Source organism: Mauremys reevesii, linkage group 1 (assembly GCF_016161935.1).
Source record: "Mauremys reevesii isolate NIE-2019 linkage group 1, ASM1616193v1, whole genome shotgun sequence".
NCBI lineage: Eukaryota > Metazoa > Chordata > Testudines > Geoemydidae > Mauremys > Mauremys reevesii.
The window spans coordinates 289,208,775-289,226,691 of NC_052623.1; the positions used below are offsets into that span (position 1 = coordinate 289,208,775).

The following is a 17,917-nucleotide window of genomic DNA, read 5'->3' on the forward strand; positions in this document are numbered from 1 at the left end:
TAAATTGGTACTGTTTCTTGCATCCTTCCACTTTGATAAAGCCATACTCTTCACCACTGTAAGTTCACTGGTAAAGGGCCCCGGGGGAGAGGGAGGGAGACTCTAAGTGCATAAATCTTAGTAAACTTAATGTAACAATTTTAAAGTTCTATTTCCTTGGCCATCCAGAGCTAGAAGTGACTGTTTCCTCTTTGAAAGCTGTCATCTACTAGTTTTCCAATGGTATTAAAGTCCCACTTCTAGCCATCATGAATTGTAAAATAGCTAATACTTGATGTCAGGTTAAAATAGTTAGCTTGCATCTTTCCATAATGAGATCATAATTTTCTTTATCATCGCTGGCTAATTTACTTTTGTACTCTTATCTACACTTAAGACATTATACCCTTAACACCCAGGATGTGAAGGGCTTCCAGAGAGCTCTTACAAGAGCGGAAACTACAATATATCTTACCTTTTGCTTCATTGATGAACTTAGACCTTTAGGTCATTATCATTAATCAATGGGTGTCTTGTTACGTTCTTTACTATAATCCGTGATAATGATTATTCAGCCTCATTAGGCACCTTTTCCCTTGCCTAACTTTTCTTAAAGTGTTTCCTGAATTTTAAACTATTTTTCTTTATTGTTGCAACCAGCTTGATCTTTGACCAAAAGAATAATTGATTCCTCTTCTTTTTAGGACATCTCATTAAATATTTGTAGACTTGCCCTGTCTAACCTCAGCCATCTTTTCACTAGATTGAACATGTCCTACCTTTCCACGTAGATCCCCTCTAAACCTCTGATCTTGAATGGCCACTGGGTATTGACTAGATTATATCCTTGCATATAGCATTTTTATTTCTTAATATACATAATGTGTTTTATCACAAGTACTGTAACAGAAAAAAGTCCTCTTGACTCTCTGCTTGTCTTCCATTTTCCTATCTACAATGCCAGAATAGAAAAGTGATAAATGATTTTTTTAGTAATAAAGAGAAACGGTGAATTCTCCTTCCACTGGAGCTTCACCTACTCGCATTTGGGGGGTGGGGAGAAGAGGAGGGAAAACCACACAGAGCCTGAAGAGAAACAGGTTGCTGTAAAACTCTCTGAATGCGCACACAACAGTTGTAAATTTGTTTTTCAACATCTTTAAGTGGGTAATCATAGGATACTCCTACCAGTTGGCACAATAAAAAAAAAATAAAAAATTGCATGGTCATTTTTTGGCCAAGATCCCTCTGCAGGGTATAAGATGCTATATTCATTTCTGCTGTTTCAGTGCACACCTTTCTACCAAAAAATCCCCAAAACCCAATACAATTGGGGAAATGATTCAGGGTAGCTCAGTTTCTGTATTATTACAGAAAAAGAATGCAACACTGAATTGTTATTCAATAAACTATTATCTTGCTTTAATCCCAGAGCATCTTTGAAGATAGTACAGCAGCACCATTCACTTCTGTCCATGATTTGTTCCTCTATTAAGCCCCGCTTGCTCGTGTCCCTGTGTACAATATCCTGTCATTTAGTTGGTGATCAGCCTCTAGGACAAACTGATCTTGGTTGTGCTTACGTTATTTTCTTTGCCACCATGTCATCTGTTTTTCTTCTGCATTATATATCTATAATTATTTGAATTGACAAAGTATCCTTTCTTCAAGATTAGTACAGGTATTGCTGTTAGCCAGTTGTCTAATAGCTCCTCTTGCTCAGATACCCCCTGTTTTTTCCCGCTTATGCTTTGATAGCACTTGTTGCACTGGCTTTTAGCAGTTCAGCTGTTATGTTGTCTATTCCTGCAGCTTTCCCATTTAACTGCTTCACTGCTCTTTCTTTAGCTGATAAGAACATAAGAACATAAGAAAGGCTGTACCGGGTCAGACCAAAGGTCCATCTAGCCCAGTATCTGTCTACCGACAGTGGCCAATGCCAGGTGCCCCTGAGGGAGTGAACCTAACAGGCAATGATCAAATGATCTCTCTCCTGCCATCCATCTCCATCCTCTGACGAACAGAGGCTAGGGACACCATTCTTACCCATCCTGGCTAATAGCCATTTATGGACTTAGCCACCATGAATTTATCCAGTCCCCTTTTAAACATTGTTATAGTCCTAGCCTTCACAACCTCCTCAGGTAAGGAGTTCCACAAGTTGACTGTGCGCTGCGTGAAGAAGAACTTCCTTTTATTTGTTTTAAACCTGCTGCCTATTAATTTCATTTGGTGACCCCTAGTTCTTGTATTATGTGAATAAGTAAATAACTTTTCCTTATCCACTTTCTCAACATCACTCATGATTTTATATACCTCTATCATGTCCCCCCTTAGTCTTCTCTTTTCCAAACTGAAGAGTCCTAGCCTCTTTAATCTTTCCTCATATGGGACCTTCTCTAAACCCCTAATCATTTTAGTTGCTCTTTTCTGAACCTTTTCTAGTGCTAGAATATCTTTTTTGAGGTGAGGAGACCACATCTGTACACAGTATTCGAGATGCGGGCGTACCATGGATTTATATAAGGGCAATAATATATTCTCAGTCTTATTCTCTATCCCCTTTTTAATGATTCCTAACATCCTGTTTGCTTTTTTGACCGCCTCTGCACACTGCGTGGACATCTTCAGAGAACTATCCACGATGACTCCAAGATCATTTCTTGATTCGTTGTAGCTAAATTAGCCCCCATCATGTTGTATGTATAGTTGGGGTTATTTTTTCCAATGTGCATTACTTTACATTTATCCACATTAAATTTCATTTGCCATTTTGTTGCCCAATCACTTAGTTTTGTGAGATCTTTTTGAAGTTCTTCACAATCTGCTTTGGTCTTAACTATCTTGAGTAGTTTAGTATCATCTGCAAACTTTGCCACCTCACTGTTTACCCCTTTCTCCAGATCATTTATGAATAAGTTGAATAGGATTGGTCCGAGGACTGACCCTTGGGGAACACCACTAGTTACCCCTCTCCATTCTGAGAATTTACCATTAATTCCTACCCTTGTTCCCTGTCTTAACCAGTTCTCAATCCATGAAAGGACCTTTCCTTTTATCCCATGACAGCTTAATTTACGTAAGAGCCTTTGGTGAGGGACCTTGTCAAAGGCTTTCTGGAAATCTAAGTACACTATGTCCACCGGATCCCCCTTGTCCACATGTTTGTTGACCCCTTCAAAGAACTCTAATAGATTAGTAAGACACGATTTCCCTTTACAGAAACCATGTTGACTATTGCTCAAGAGTTTATGTTTTTCTATGTGTCTGACAATTTTATTCTTTACTATTGTTTCAACTAATTTGCCCGGTACCGACGTTAGACTTACCGGTCTGTAATTGCCGGGATCACCCCTAGAGCCCTTTTTAAATATTGGCGTTACATTAGCTAACTTCCAGTCATTGGGTACGAAGCGATTTAAAGGACAGGTTACAAACCTTAGTTAATAGTTCATAACTTCACATTTGAGTTCTTTCAGAACTCTTGGGTGAATGCCATCTGGTCCCGGTGACTTGTTAATGTTGAGTTTATCAATTAATTCCAAAACCTCCTCTACTGACACTTCAATCTGTGACAGTTCCTCAGATTTGTCACCTACAAAAGCCAGCTCAGGTTTGGGAATCTCCTAACATCCTCAGCCGTGAAGACTGAGGCAAAGAATCCATTTAGTTTCTCCGCAATGACTTTATCATCTTTAAGCGCTCCTTTTGTATTTTCATCGTCAAGGGGCCCCACTGGTTGTTTAGCAGGCTTCCTGCTTCTGATGTACTTAAAAAACATTTTGTTATTACCTTTGGAGTTTTTGGCTAGCCGTTCTTCAAACTCCTCTTTGGCTTTTCTTATTACACTCTTGCACTTAAGTTGGCAGCGTTTGTGCTCCTTTCTATTTGCCTCACTAGGATTTGACTTCCACTTTTTAAAGGAAGTCTTTTTATCTTTCACTGCTTCTTTTACATGGTGGTTAAGCCACGGTGGCTCTTTTTTAGTTCTTTTACAGTTTTTCTTAATTTGGGGTATACATTGAAGTTGGGCCTCTATTATAGTGTCTTTAAAAAGCGCCCACGCAACTTGCAGGGATTTCACTTTAGTCAATGTACCTTTTAACTTTTGTCTGTCTAACCCCCTCATTTTTGTATAGTTCCCCCTTTTGAAATTAAAGGCCACAGTGTTGGGCAGTTGGGATGTTCTTCCCACCACAGGGATGTTGAATGCTATTGTATTATGGTCACTATTTCCAAGCGGTCCTGCTATAGTTACCTCTTGGACCAGCTCCTGCACTCCACTCAGGATTAAATCTAGAGTCGCCTCGCCCCTTGTGGGTTCCCGTACCAGCTGCTCCATGAAGCAGTAATTTAAAGTATCGAGAAATTTTATCTCTGCATTTCGTCCTGAAGTGAAATGTTCCCAGTCAATATGGGGATAATTGAAATCTCCCACTATTATTGGGTTCTTAATTTTGATAGCCTCTCTAATTTCCCTTAGCATTTCATCATCACTATTACTGTCCTGGTCAGGTGGTCGATAATAGATCCCTAATGTTATATTTTTACTAGAGCATGAAATTTCTATCCATAGAGACTCTATGGAACCTGTGGATTCGCTTAAGATTTTTACTTCATTTGAATCTACACTTTCTTTAACATATAGTGCCACTCCTCCCCCTGCACGGGGGAAGTGGAAAAAAGCAAACATGTTCATGGCTTGTATTAAGAAAAGTAGATTTTTTTTAAAGTAAAATAAAACCATGAACCAGTGATGAGCACAAAGCTGATTCTGTCAAGTTCGAAGCTGAAACATACATTTTGCAACATTTGAACTACTGTCTAGAAATATGTGAAGATAATCTTGCAAACATGAACTGAATGCAAATGAACACAGTACTGTCTTACTGAGTCTGCAGACAGAATACTTCAGCGTTGCTGCTCAGCAGTTACAAATGAAATTGAAACACTGGTCAGTTTTACTTTTGTCGTTCAGCAGTGGCCCTAAAGAATGGTAGCAGTTTCACTCAGCTGTCCTTTGACAAACCTAAGAGCAACAGTACATAAGAACATAAGAACATAATGGTGGTTCAGAGCTGATATCCATTCTGCCTTGCAAGCTGCCCTGTTCACCTTGCATATCTAGAATGCTTGCTTCTGGGTGAAATGCATGGTTCAGCACTTTGTCAAAACGTTCCTTCCAGGTTTCCAGCAACTCTTTGGGATTTGTTGTCCATTCACTGGCAGCCTTCTTCACCACTTGCATCATTGACCTGATTGGGTTTTCACATAATTTCACCTTTTTGTATATTGTTTACACCTTGTTTTCTTGATGCCTTTTCTAGTTCTTGAGCATCTTCTTTCCAAAACTTTTGCTTGTCCAACCTTTGATTTCTCCACTTTGCATAATGCTTTTACTACTTTCACCTTCCCAGCATTCTTAGCTTGTTCACACCTTTCCTGTAATATTCTTGTTTCCTTGTTTGTGCAGCTTTTGTTTGCTTATGCATTCCAGTAACTTCCTTTGCTGTTTTGTATTGCTTCCTTGAATATTTTCCATCCAGTCTGTAGTGAGATTTCTTCATCATCACAAATTAATAGCCTGAAATGCCTGGCAAGTATTACCTTGTATTCCCAATCCTTTAATTTATCAAGATCAAATTTGGCTCCAGTTGCACCATCTCTTTCTTTCACTTTAACTTAATCTTAATTTTTCCTGCTAGAAGTTCATTATTACTTTTCTACTCGGTCACTGTTGGATGTTAGTCCATAGAAGTGCCATCTGTGCCTTTTAATCATAATGTGGTCAGTCTGGGATTTTTTGTTTGGCCATCCTCCTACATACTGTTGGTTCACAGCACCTTATTCTGTTATTCATTGCAACCTTCTAGGTTTCCCCAAGTTGGCTACACCCTTTCACCACACAGAGGATGCATCTCTGTGCTAGAGGTATCACAGCTGTGGTTGATGGACCAAAATATCAGTTAAAAATACCCAATTTGAAATGTTGCTGCTGCAAGAGATACGGTTTCAAGGTCATAAAAAAATAAATGTTCTAAGCCAGGGGTAGGCAACCTATAGCACGTGTTCCGAAGGCAGCACGCGAGCTGATTTTCAGTGGCACTCTCACTACCCAGGTCCTGGCCACCGGTCGGGGAGCTCTGCATTTTAATTTAATTTTAAATGAAGCTTCTTAAACATTTTAAAAACCTTATTTACTTTACATACAACAATAGTTAAGTTATATATTATAGACTTATAGAAAGAGACCTTCTAAAAATGTTAAAATGTATTACTGGCACACGAAACCTTAAATTAGAGTGAATAAATGAAGACTCAGCACACCACTTCTGAAAGGTTGCCAACCCCTGTTCTAAACTGAATGCTATGAACATTAAAGAAAAATAAAACTCTGTTAATTGAAAAAATTAGATAAGTAAACAGAAACTCTGAATCTTGGGACTGCTTGAGATGTAGAAAGCTGTTATATTGGCATGTTCTAAATTTAACTGTAACACTAAAGAAAAACAGGCCTAGGCAGCATTGTAGACCACTTAGTAAAAACCTGTATCCATTGTATAGCAGCAGTGGAAAAAAGCAAACATGTTCATGGCTTGTATTAAGAAAAGTAGATTTTTTTTTTAAAGTAAAATAAAACCATGAACCAGTGATGAGCACAAAGCTGATTCTGTCAAGTTCGAAGCTGAAACATACATTTTGCAACATTTGAACTACTGTCTAGAAATATGTGAAGATAATCTTGCAAACATGAACTGAATGCAAATGAACACAGTACTGTCTTACTGAGTCTGCAGACAGAATACTTCAGCGTTGCTGCTCAGCAGTTACAAATGAAATTGAAACACTGGTCAGTTTTACTTTTGTCGTTCAGCAGTGGCCCTAAAGAATGGTAGCAGTTTCACTCAGCTGTCCTTTGACAAACCTAAGAGCAACAGTAGAAACGGACATTGGAGTTTTGATAACGGTAGAATAATGGAGAGATATCTACCTACGCATTCTGAAAGGGTCTTCAAATTTATATGATTTCTACTAACCAAAGGCTGAAATGAAAAACTTCCAGTTGGTGTCTAGAAAGAGTTTCCTTATAGAAATCTCAGACCCTGCCTCTTAACATCTGAGTGGGGCAGGGATCTGGATTTTGCAGCACATGGATGAGGCAGCGATCTGGATTTCTCATCAGAATTTTGGCTCTACCTTTGCTGTGGGGCCCTTTCTTCTCCTTCCCACCCCACCCTATAGTTACTACCTGCTACTTTTGGACTAGTAGGTCATAGACAGGATAATGTAAAAGCTAAATGATTATCTTGATCTGAAATTGCAATTCTAATTTTTAATTATTTGTAAATTGCTTGTATACAAGATGATTGAGTGTTCATAAAAGCATTAGTGTATTTAATGAAAAGCATGAAATTATATTTTCCGTTTTGTTTTTTCAATTTCTTGTAGGAATCCTCTAGGACAGTTTCAAGCAGATATAAAAGGTAAGGGACTTAGTTTTTAAAAATGTTTCAATATTCTTTGCATATTGTGAAGCTGTCTAAAGCAAAATGAAGTTGATTAAAAATTTGGAATATTTGTCAACAGTAGGGCCCTCCTCCCTCTGCTTGATACCATGACTTGATTATTGGGCCAGTATTTAATCACAGAACCTGAGTAAGAGATGTAACAATCTCTTAATAGTTTTTATTATTTTGCCATTTTTTAACCAACTAAGTCAGCATTTTGTCTGATTTTACTGGAGTTGGTGCTCTCCATAGCATTCTCCACCAAACCAGGTAAGTTGGCTTTTGGCTGAAGTGTAACGTAGGAGCCACCTGTTTGTCTCAATCTTGTATGTGAAGTCACTCCGCTTGTTTGTGGGACAGTTGTCCTTGGGCTGATTTGGTACTGACCTATTCACCAACATACTGCACCTGCACTTAGGATGGAAGAATCCCATTCACTGTTACAGACTAGGGACCGAATGGCTAGGCAGCAGTTCTGCAGAAGAGGACCTAGGGGTTACAGTGGACAAGAAGCTGGATATGAGCCAACAGTGTGCCCTTGTTTCCAAGAAGTCTAACAGCATTTTGGGCTGTATAAGTAGGGGCATTGCCAGCAGATCAAGGGACGTGATCATTCCCCTCTATTCAACATTGGTGAGGCCTCATCTGGAGTACTGTGTCCAGTTTTGGGCCCCACACTACAAGAAGGATGTGGAAAAATTGGCAAGAGTCCAGCAGAGGGCAACAAAAATGATTAGGGGGTTGGAGCACATGACTTATGAGGAGAGGCTGAGGGAACTGGGATTATTTAGTCTGCAGAAGAGAAGAATGAGGGGGGATTTGATAGCTGCTTTCAACTACCTGAAAGGGGGTTCCAAAGAGGATGGATCTAGACTGTTCTTAGTGGTACCAGATGACAGAACAAGGAGTAATGGTCTCAAGTTGCAGTGGGGGAGGTTAGGTTGGATATTAGGAAAAACTTTTTCACTAGGAGGGTGGTGAAGCACTGGAATGAGTTACCTAGAGAGGTGGTGGAATCTCCTTCCTTAGAGGTTTTTAAGGTCAGGCTTGACAGAGCCCTGGCTGGGATGATTTAGTTGGGAATTGGTCCTGGTTTGAGCAGGGGGTTGGACTAGATGACCTCCTGAGGTCCCTTCCAACCCTGATATTGTATGATTCTATACCTGCCACTGGAGATAGATATGCCCAACATCCTGTTCTTTATTCATTAATGTCTTGTTCATAGCCTTTAAACCAAGAGTCTTGTGGCCTTAATCTTGGTACTTCAGAGAAGAATAGCGCTTCAGTAGTTTGTTTGGTACAGTGGGGGAAGAGTATAAAAATCCAATAACTTGTCATTTTTGGCAACCTAGCAGTAATATAGATACAGCCATCCTTTACTACTCAGTTTCAGTTAGTTTATTAGGAAGTATTAGTGAGAATCTGTGGACATGTCAGCTAAAACAAAACATCAATAGATTTTTGCTTTAAACTCAACCAAAGAATGTTCCCTTTTTAATGTCCGTTATTCAAAAGCTACTTTGCCATGCCTTTGTTTTTTCCTGATTACATAAAGATAATCTTTTTGTTCTCTCTACCAAATTTATTTTTTATCTTCATAGGCTATTGTATTAGAATAGTTGTAACCAACCCTTAATATCCCTACTAGTGTGGAGTGTCATTCTACCCCACAGAATTGTTCATTCATCCTTTTATGTCTGTGGCTGATATTCTACATTCTCGGTAGTCTTAGGGCTAGTCTTCCTTAGAAGCGGTACAGTGGCACAGCTGAACTGATGACGCTGTGCTGCTGTAGTGCGTCTGGTGAAGACGCTCTATGCTGATAGAAGAGAGCTCTCCTGTCAGCATAATAAAACCCCTTCTGTGAGAAGCTCTGCTGCTGACATAGTGCTGTCAACACCGGCACTTAGGTCAGTGTAATTTATGGCACTTAAGGGGCTTGCTTATTCACACCCCCTAAGCCACGTAAGTTATACCGACATAAGTGGGTGGTGTTCAAGCTCTTAGTACTTGTATATGTGGTCTGTGAGTACTTCCCATTCCTACAGCCTTTCCTTGTTCCTGGCCATTCATTTTCTCAAAGAATAATGAATGGAGTTGTTGTCCATAGCCTCCCACCTGGTCTCTTGTCCATTTTGCATTCAAACCGTCAGTTTCCTCCTCCACACTACCTGGGTGCAGCAGAGAAGACTCACTGAGAGCACAGGAGAGACAGGCTCCCTACTTTCAGGGCCAGTGGAACTGGAGCTCCTCAGTAGGTTAGAAGGCCAACCAGTACTACAGGTTTTATTTCCTGTCAGCGTACAAGCCTGAGGTGGATGCAGATTCCCCTCTCCTAGTTAAACACACATTCTATCGATAGAGAAGGTTTTGTCTTGAGACCTTGTGGACAGGAAGCATCCTGCTTCTTGACAACTGTCATGACTTGACCAGACAAACTGAGTCTGCCTCACTAAATGAAGGGACAATGAAAGTTCAGTATGCAGATCTGAAAGTTTACAATTGTGGGACCCTGCCTCTGGATTGCCTGTAATCAAAAACCCTTCAACATTGCAAGTATCTGCCATTCTCCTACCACAGGAAGCATTTTCAGTACAGAGCCGGTCTCTCCTTTTCCATTTTTGAACCTTGTTAAGGGCCTTTATCTAGGTCGTCTTAGACATGGTTGTGTGAGGGATCCACATTGACCCTTTCCTGGATGACTTCTGCTCATCACATCTTCAAAGGAGAAGCATTCTAGGATTTGGCTGCAAGCATGAATTTGTTACAGGCAAAAGAAAATAATCACCTCTTCAGTACGCAGGCTGCAGCATCTGGGTATTGTCCTAGACAAAATCAAATGCAGCTACCAATCATGTCATTGTGTTGAAAATCCTTCAATGGGTCTGCTTGCCCATGAGGGCTCGGTAGAGGGCAAAGAAGTTCAATCTCTGAAGTAAGACTCAATTGAAGCCCAGGATAATTTTTCATAACCAGAGAGGAATCCTCATCCAGTTTTTGGCGATAAGGAGCACATCTAGAATCCCAAGTGACGAAGATTAGTTAGTTATGCAGAATCAAAGAAAAGCACCACCTAGTTAGAGCACACTTCCTCTGTGTTTTCCACCAAGCAATATTTGACAAGCAGGTTATAGTCCTTGCTAACCCCAGCAGCAATGACATTCTTTAGTCATCAGAAGGAAGCAAATTGGGCAGAAAACCATGTGTGGTCTGTCTATGTCAACAAAAAGGCAAACTTGTCAGCAGAGTGGCTCACCAGGAGAGAAATAGACCCCACAAACATTTAAGATAACCCAGAAGTTGATTCCCTCTGAAAGATCTGCTTACCCTGACTCAACCTAGAGACTGAGAGTTTTGCTCACAGTGAATGAAATCCAGAAGTGAGATTAATGGGTTTTCTCTTCAGAAATCGCCCGCCCCGGGCCTTCTCTGTCATCTTACCAATTCTACCCACCAAAGGCTGTAAAGAAAATATAATTGGATCAGTTTTTACAGTGTCACAATACTCCTCATAGCTCCAAACAAGGCCAGGTTTCTTGCACCTTATCCAGGTATAAATGTGCCTCCATGTCCAGAAATGTGTCTTTCTAAGTCTGGCCATTCACCCATCCATATCCTCCTCTTCTGTGTTTAATATCAAGGAAAGAATTAATTATTTGAGAGTAATTGCATATATGTGCAGACATTTTCCTTTTGTCCCATCAGAAATCCATCAGTCCTAAAGAGATGGACTGGCACGTAGTAGCCATGCAGAGGGAAGATAAAATCTACCTAAAATGGCTGAAGGTTACAGAAGGTTGACTGCACTGCACTTAAGGTGAAATCCTAACCCCATTGAAGTCAATGGGAGCTTTACAACTGACTTCAGCGGAGCCAGGATTTCACCCCTGATGCTTTTTACTAGCAAGTGGTCAGGGCAAGAAAGCTTTGTTGGTAAAGGGGGTCAAAAGTATGTATTGTAGAACATAAATGCCATCCAAAAACTTTGCAGTTCTTTCCAGTGGATGGAAAAATTGAACTGCTTCTGATGAAGAAATATGCAACCAGCAATAAAGTTCTTGATCCACATGTTCTTGAGGTACTAGGGATGCAGTATTTGGCCAAAGAGTCCTACGGAACACGGTATTTTACTAAACCCTCAGCCTACACTGACACTATGTTTATATAACTTTTGATTTAATCATCCTTCCTCCTCACCTTTTCTGCTGTGAACATCTCATTGTTAAGATTACGAGATAAGAAGACCAAAAAGAGAAAAACTTTCTGATCATTTTCTTCCTTGAACTTTGAGGTCCCTCAAACTGACCCTCCCACAGAGAACTATATCTGAGGAGTAGTAGCATTTAAGGCAGTGGTTCTTAACCTTTACTGCAGCCTGCACCCCTTTGGTTCTCAAAATATGTTCTGGCACCCCTTTATCAAAAATCAAAATATGTTCTTGCACCCCTTAAACCTAGATATATTTTTTTATATTTCAGTAGTTGTTAAAAAAATGTATAATGTTAATACATAGGTTTGATGAAACAAAGTAGTTGTACTTACGTGCCTGTGCTTAATTTGTGTTTTCGATGATTTACCTTCTAAAAAAATCTGGCCTGTCTCGCACCTCCAGAAAGGGCATCTCGCACCCCAGGTTAAGAACCACTGATTTAAGGTATCACTTCACTTGTTGCCAATAATTAAAGGCTCCATTACAAATATTTACTTTGTAACATCATTAAGTATTTTGCTTTAAAAGAAATTTAATATTTTATATCTTTGAAAGCTATAGCTTTGAGAGAGACTCAGTATGCAGTCTTAAACACCAGCCAGGACAAAAAATCTGCTTTGCCTTCAATCATCTAGTAGTGGGAGGAAAGCTACTGCTAACACTATGGGGTATGAAAGGCCTAAAAAAAGAAATGAGTACTTTTTCCTTTCTCAATGCTTTGCTTATACAAAACATTCATATAAATGCTCTCCTGTGGCAAAATCCCACTTCCTCATCTTCCAAATGTCTTCAGTTATACCCTAACCCAGACCTCTGTGCGTCATTTTACTCACTGCAAGCTGTCAAACCCCTGGATTTTTCCAGTCCCCAAGTTGCTATGTGGGCACTCATTTTTTGGGAGTCAAGCATGCATCCTCTTGAAGTAACTTTGATTTTTCTGAGTGGGTTATAATTATATCACCTGGCCTAAGAAACTAATTTATTTGGTTTAATGTTTGGTTTCATGGTGAAATGACACAAACAGGTTGTCTTTATTTGAATGTTTGATCATAAAGTGCATATCCACAGGAATCAACTTTTTGTTAACAGAAATTCAGTTGAAAATGTAGCATCATGGCAAGGAATTTAAACACAAAAGAGTTGGAAAAAAGAAAGTACAAATACGGTTCACTTTAACAGCTCATTTTGATTTCCATTTACTAGCTCTGGAGCTATTTGGCTTCTATGATCAAGTGTTTTTAAAACGTCTTAAAGTCTTAATTTAAGAAAACAACAAACTTGCAAATCACGGTTTAAAAATAACTCAAAGGTTTTGCGATGGTTCATGGATCGGACAGACTTGGCTAGATCAATTTACAATAAGAGTCAGATGAGAACCTCTTTGTCAAGTCTGGTTCCTCACTCTGGCACTTCGAGTGCAGAGGGTGGGGGAGGGGGGAGCACAAGGATTCTAAAAATTCATACTGGCCACTCCAGGCTTGTATTAAACTCCCAAGGTTACAGCTTTTCTCTGACCTTGGATTGGTAGATGCTGCCACCACCCAAGTCAGGGGCGGCTCTAGGCACCAGCTAAACAAGCAGGTGCCTAGGGCGGCGAAATTTAGGGGGCGGCGAAATCTCCTCTGCAGCTGGGGTTCACGCTGCTCTCCTCCTGACCCAAGTGCAAAAAAAAACCCTTTTGAGAACCCAGGAATGTGCACTTGGGAATTCCTTCCTGTGGGGTACCCTCAAGCCCTTTCACTCCCTCCTCTGGGAAGAGCTGATAAAGAAAAAAAGGAAATCAGCTGTTGCCACCAGCTAATTAAATATAGGCAAGAGAGAAACTTAATTGCATCTTCCTAGACATTTCCTGATCTACTTATATATCTGTGGTTTCAAATTAGTAGTTTCTAGGTATGATCTGATGGTTTTTCATACCTGGCCCAAAGCTTTTTAGAGCATAGTTTCAGCCCTGTCTCTGGTCTCCGGGAGAACAACACAGACAGACAAAGGAGAAGTTTTTTTCCCAATTTTAAAAAGTTCTAGCTTTCCCATTGGCTCTTTTGGTCAGGTGCCCACTCGCTTCCTTTTACCTATGCAGGGAGACTTTTTAACCCTTAACAGGTAAAGGAAGTAAAGAACAATTACCAAGTGAGATTTTATAGCTAACCAGCTGGCTGGGTGTCCATAAAAGGCTACCCCCACCCCTTTCATTTATCACACTCTTAGTGACTCTTGTGGGGTGTGCTCACCTGGTAGTTTTTATTCCGTACTGGAAATTGATACAATATGGTTTACAAATAAAATAGAAGCCCAACTTCTTGGTTTTGTTTATTTGACAGTACTGAACACTGAGATGAAGCCCAGCAGGTAGAAACTGCCCCCTCTAATTCCAAGAGGTTGTATGTTGTGCTCTGAAATGCATTTTTAAAATCCTTGTGTTAAATAAGTTGTAAGAAATCAGTAGAGCTTATTTGGAAGTACTATGGATGAAATGTTAAAGCCTTCTAGAATTTATTGCTAAATGTATTACTTCAGTGACTAAAAGCTCCACCCATAACAGTTTCAGCTCCTGGGTCTCACTAAACCAAAATATGTAAGCACAAAAATATTTTGTAACGTCAGGATTCCCTTTATTTTTGTGGGGTTTGAAATACTGCCCTTAACTGTTATGTTTGGACCTCATGATAGACTTGTAGTCTCAATTAAGGTGTCTTACGTTGGGGATGAGGCCGCTACCATGGTGCTAGACATGAGTTTCTTTAAGATGGGGATATCAGAGTCCTCTGCAGGGTCTGAGAGAAAAAAGTTGAGTGGGCACATGCACTCTGATCTTTTCACTTTTAATCCTCTTGTAGCCCCTACTGATGTTGTGCAGAGTTCTTCATGCTAAGTTGTCCAACATAACAAAAGTCCAACCAACCTGTATATATGATGTATAAAAGTAAGCAAAAATTCTAGAAAGAGAAACTGGAACCAAATAGATGTGTTTCTGGCTAAGAAAATTGATTAGGAGTCTTCAAGGCTCCTGTAACATCGTGGTTTGGCATAACATAAAGCTGAAACATTCTAGAAATACAGAGAAATGTTTATAGTTTAAATAACCAAAATGTATTTTTGATTGGGTAACTTCGTTGAGATGCGGTTGGCACCATTTGTGAATGCTGCTTATTTGGGAGCAATTGAAAGAGCCAGTAGGACAATGAGGTGTGCGGGGGAGCTGGATTGGAAGGAGCAGTGCTCAAATCTGTCTGCTGGAACCCACTTTAGGGTGTTCCATAACACCACTGGTCCTTTTGTCTTGACCAGGCCAAGTAAGAGAGAGTGCACCAGATTATATTACCACCTTCATTGGCTTTGGCTAAATCATGAACAACACCTAGGATGTGAACTTAAGCTCCTGCTTTTACCCTCTCCTTAGTGTGTTATTTTCCTTCTCAGTGTTTTCTCCTGTCTTTTTTCTCATCCATCTAGTAAGAGTTCAGCATAGCCAGCCAAGACATATCCACTGCTTGCAATACTGCTGCCATCTTGTGACCTTAGAGACAAGCTCAAAGTAATGCCTTAAAAATCCTGAGGTTGATAAGTTTGCCAGGCTTCACAGTAGCTAACAAGACAGTGCTGTGCCTACAATTTCTCAGCCTTATTGGTGGCAAGCAAAAGAAAACAGAGAAAATGTATTTTTCTATCTGTCCTATTGTTTTTTCCCCCTTTTGTATGAATTTGCCCCTTCCTTCCCCCCCATATGTTTGTTAAAAGGTTTTGATTATAGTAGTTACAATTGGGGTAGCTAGCAATAACTTTACAGAAAACTCTGGACTCTGCTTAAATATTTAATGTTGTAACAGTAACAAGGCTTTTATTAAACATCTTATCACTTGGGCCAGATTCTTCCCCTTATCAACATAACAATGACTAGTATGTTCAACAAAATCCATTCTCGTTTGCTAAACAGTCATACAAGCATCGTAGTCTGACACCCAAATGATGACCTGCTCAACTTAATGCCCAAATATGCCTTTAAGTATAAGAACAGAAGCCTTGGTACAGCTATAATTAAGCTGTCAGATGTTCTTCCTGAAAAATTATAATATCAATTACTATACACCCTGTAGCCAAGGCAGCAAGACATTTCAGCAGCAGGTATTGAAACATGCACAAAAGTTAATCCAGTGCTAAACAAAACAAACACAGCATTGTTCTCTAGAAGTTATGTTTTCACTTGGGTGGGACACCAAGGAAATTAGTTCCAGTTGCAGGGCCTCCAACTGTTGTGGTAACCTCTTTTTCTGTGAGAAGCAGGAGCCTTCTAAGGTGCTATTTTGTATGATACCTCAAAAGCTTGTAGGTAAGTAAACAATGCCTTATATTCGATATCAAAAGCTGCTGATTAGTACTCAGCAGGGCCAGTTTGTTTGTTCATTGCTAGAAGTAAATCATCCATACACTCTGTTCTATGCCCTCATCTGAACTAAAACTGATAAGATTAAACAATAATGGAGTACTGGTTTAGCTGGAACTGGCACATCATCCTGTTGATTATCTTCTCAAAAAAGGAAGTTCAGGACAGGGTGATCATGTGAAAGGTTATTAAACTCCAAAGATTGTTTCTTGAGTAAACAATGTTTAAACACCTATCCTCTATGTAAGCATATTTGGTGGCTTGCCCTCCTGAAAAAGTACCTTAATAACTCTCAAAAGATAGAAAGGAGCCAGCGTGTGTCTTTTAATCTGCCATAAAAAAGACAGCTTCATTTCACTGGTGGCTGGCTATAATAAATGTCTTAAACACATCCAGAACTTCATTAATCCAAATGGAGTGAAAATCAGTTAATAGAGGATATATATCTCTTCCCTTCTGCTTGAACTCTGTTCCCACTGAAGTGTTAAATCTGATCAGATTGATCTGAGAAATAAATTGACAGTTCTTTGCAATGAGAGAGATTTTGTTCCTGTGCTGAAGCAGTCCTCCTCAGACTCCCCAAAATTCAGAATTTATCTACTGATCTACATTTTGCAGACCAACCTCATCCATGAGAACAGCCTCATTCATGAGAACAACATAAGTACCAAATATTCTGATGCTGTTTCTTACACTTTCAGAGCATTCCATCACAGACTCTACGTCTTTTGTAAATTGTCTGCATATTTTGTTGACCTCTGAGGAAAGACGTGTTTGGAAAGGAGGGTTAGATGTCACTATCTGTATTCCATGAACTGAAGATTATGTGCTGAAATTATTCTGCAGCCTCATATAGTTGATGAGACCAAGAGTAAATCCGGTGTTTTATCCATGGTTATATCCTGCATAGTGACAGTGTTATCAGTGACCGACCACTTCTTAAATAGCAAGGGCAGGAATTTAGAGCTTCTGGTAAAAATTGCCTTGCACCCTTGGTATATTGCCTTGGATTAAGCCTATAGGATTGACAGGAAATAATTTAATTTCTATCTGATAAAGGGACTCTTCTACCCTCCCACAAATTTTCTAATATTAGTCACAACAGGACTCTGAAATTCCTCTCCCTGTGAAAGGTTTTCTTCCTGTCCACCAGATCTCAAGAGATCCTCAGTGCTGCTCTACTTTCCTGGGCACCATGTGTGGCTATTGGTGGGACGCAGCTATTAAAGTAACTGGCCATAAGATAATTTATTATAACATAAATTATCTTTATCAGTTTTCTGTTTCAGCTAAGTGGAAAATATCTGATTCCTCTTTGATATATGAGCTCTTCCATGATTCTTCTTCCAACGCCACTTCAAAATTCTCTTTATAGCATGCCAGGTCATGCTCTTGGCTCTACTTGTCTGTTCATGAAGATGTTCCTATCTGGCATCGCTGCTACTGAGGCTAAATGAATAAACATCAGCATTGGTTAGTAGAGGCTGTTGAGAGGTGGGTCTAAGTCTCCCATCCACTTCTACTACCCTAGTCAAATAGAAGAAAACATTTATCCTTGTGGCTTCCTTTAAAGCAAGGATGTGAAGAGAACATTACCAATTAAAAATACCTTATTTCCCTTGAAGTATCCTTTTCGCTACCACTGAAAACAATCCTCTCTCTAGTTTCTTTCTTCCAAATTTCACATAAGAGCACTGCCAAAGATGATTGACTGAAGCACGTCAATACTGTTCCAGTCTTGGCAAAAGGGTTACTGTTGAGTAATGAGACTAGAGATTGAGCATGTTAGTTTTATAGTGTTCCGAGTCCCTCCTGGCACTCAGAGTATAGAATAGTAGA

General features: G+C 39.7%; 1 protein-coding gene across 1 annotated transcript in view; it reads left to right on the plus strand.

Moving 5' to 3' along the window:
- The window catches only part of PAWR (pro-apoptotic WT1 regulator), a 160,865-nt gene that overhangs the window by 113,939 nt on the left and 29,009 nt on the right, over positions 1–17,917 (plus strand). Inside the window, exon 4 of the mRNA XM_039500787.1 lies at positions 7,429–7,463. Coding sequence (XP_039356721.1) covers positions 7,429–7,463 — 35 coding nt within the window. The remainder of the gene's footprint in view (positions 1–7,428; positions 7,464–17,917) is intronic.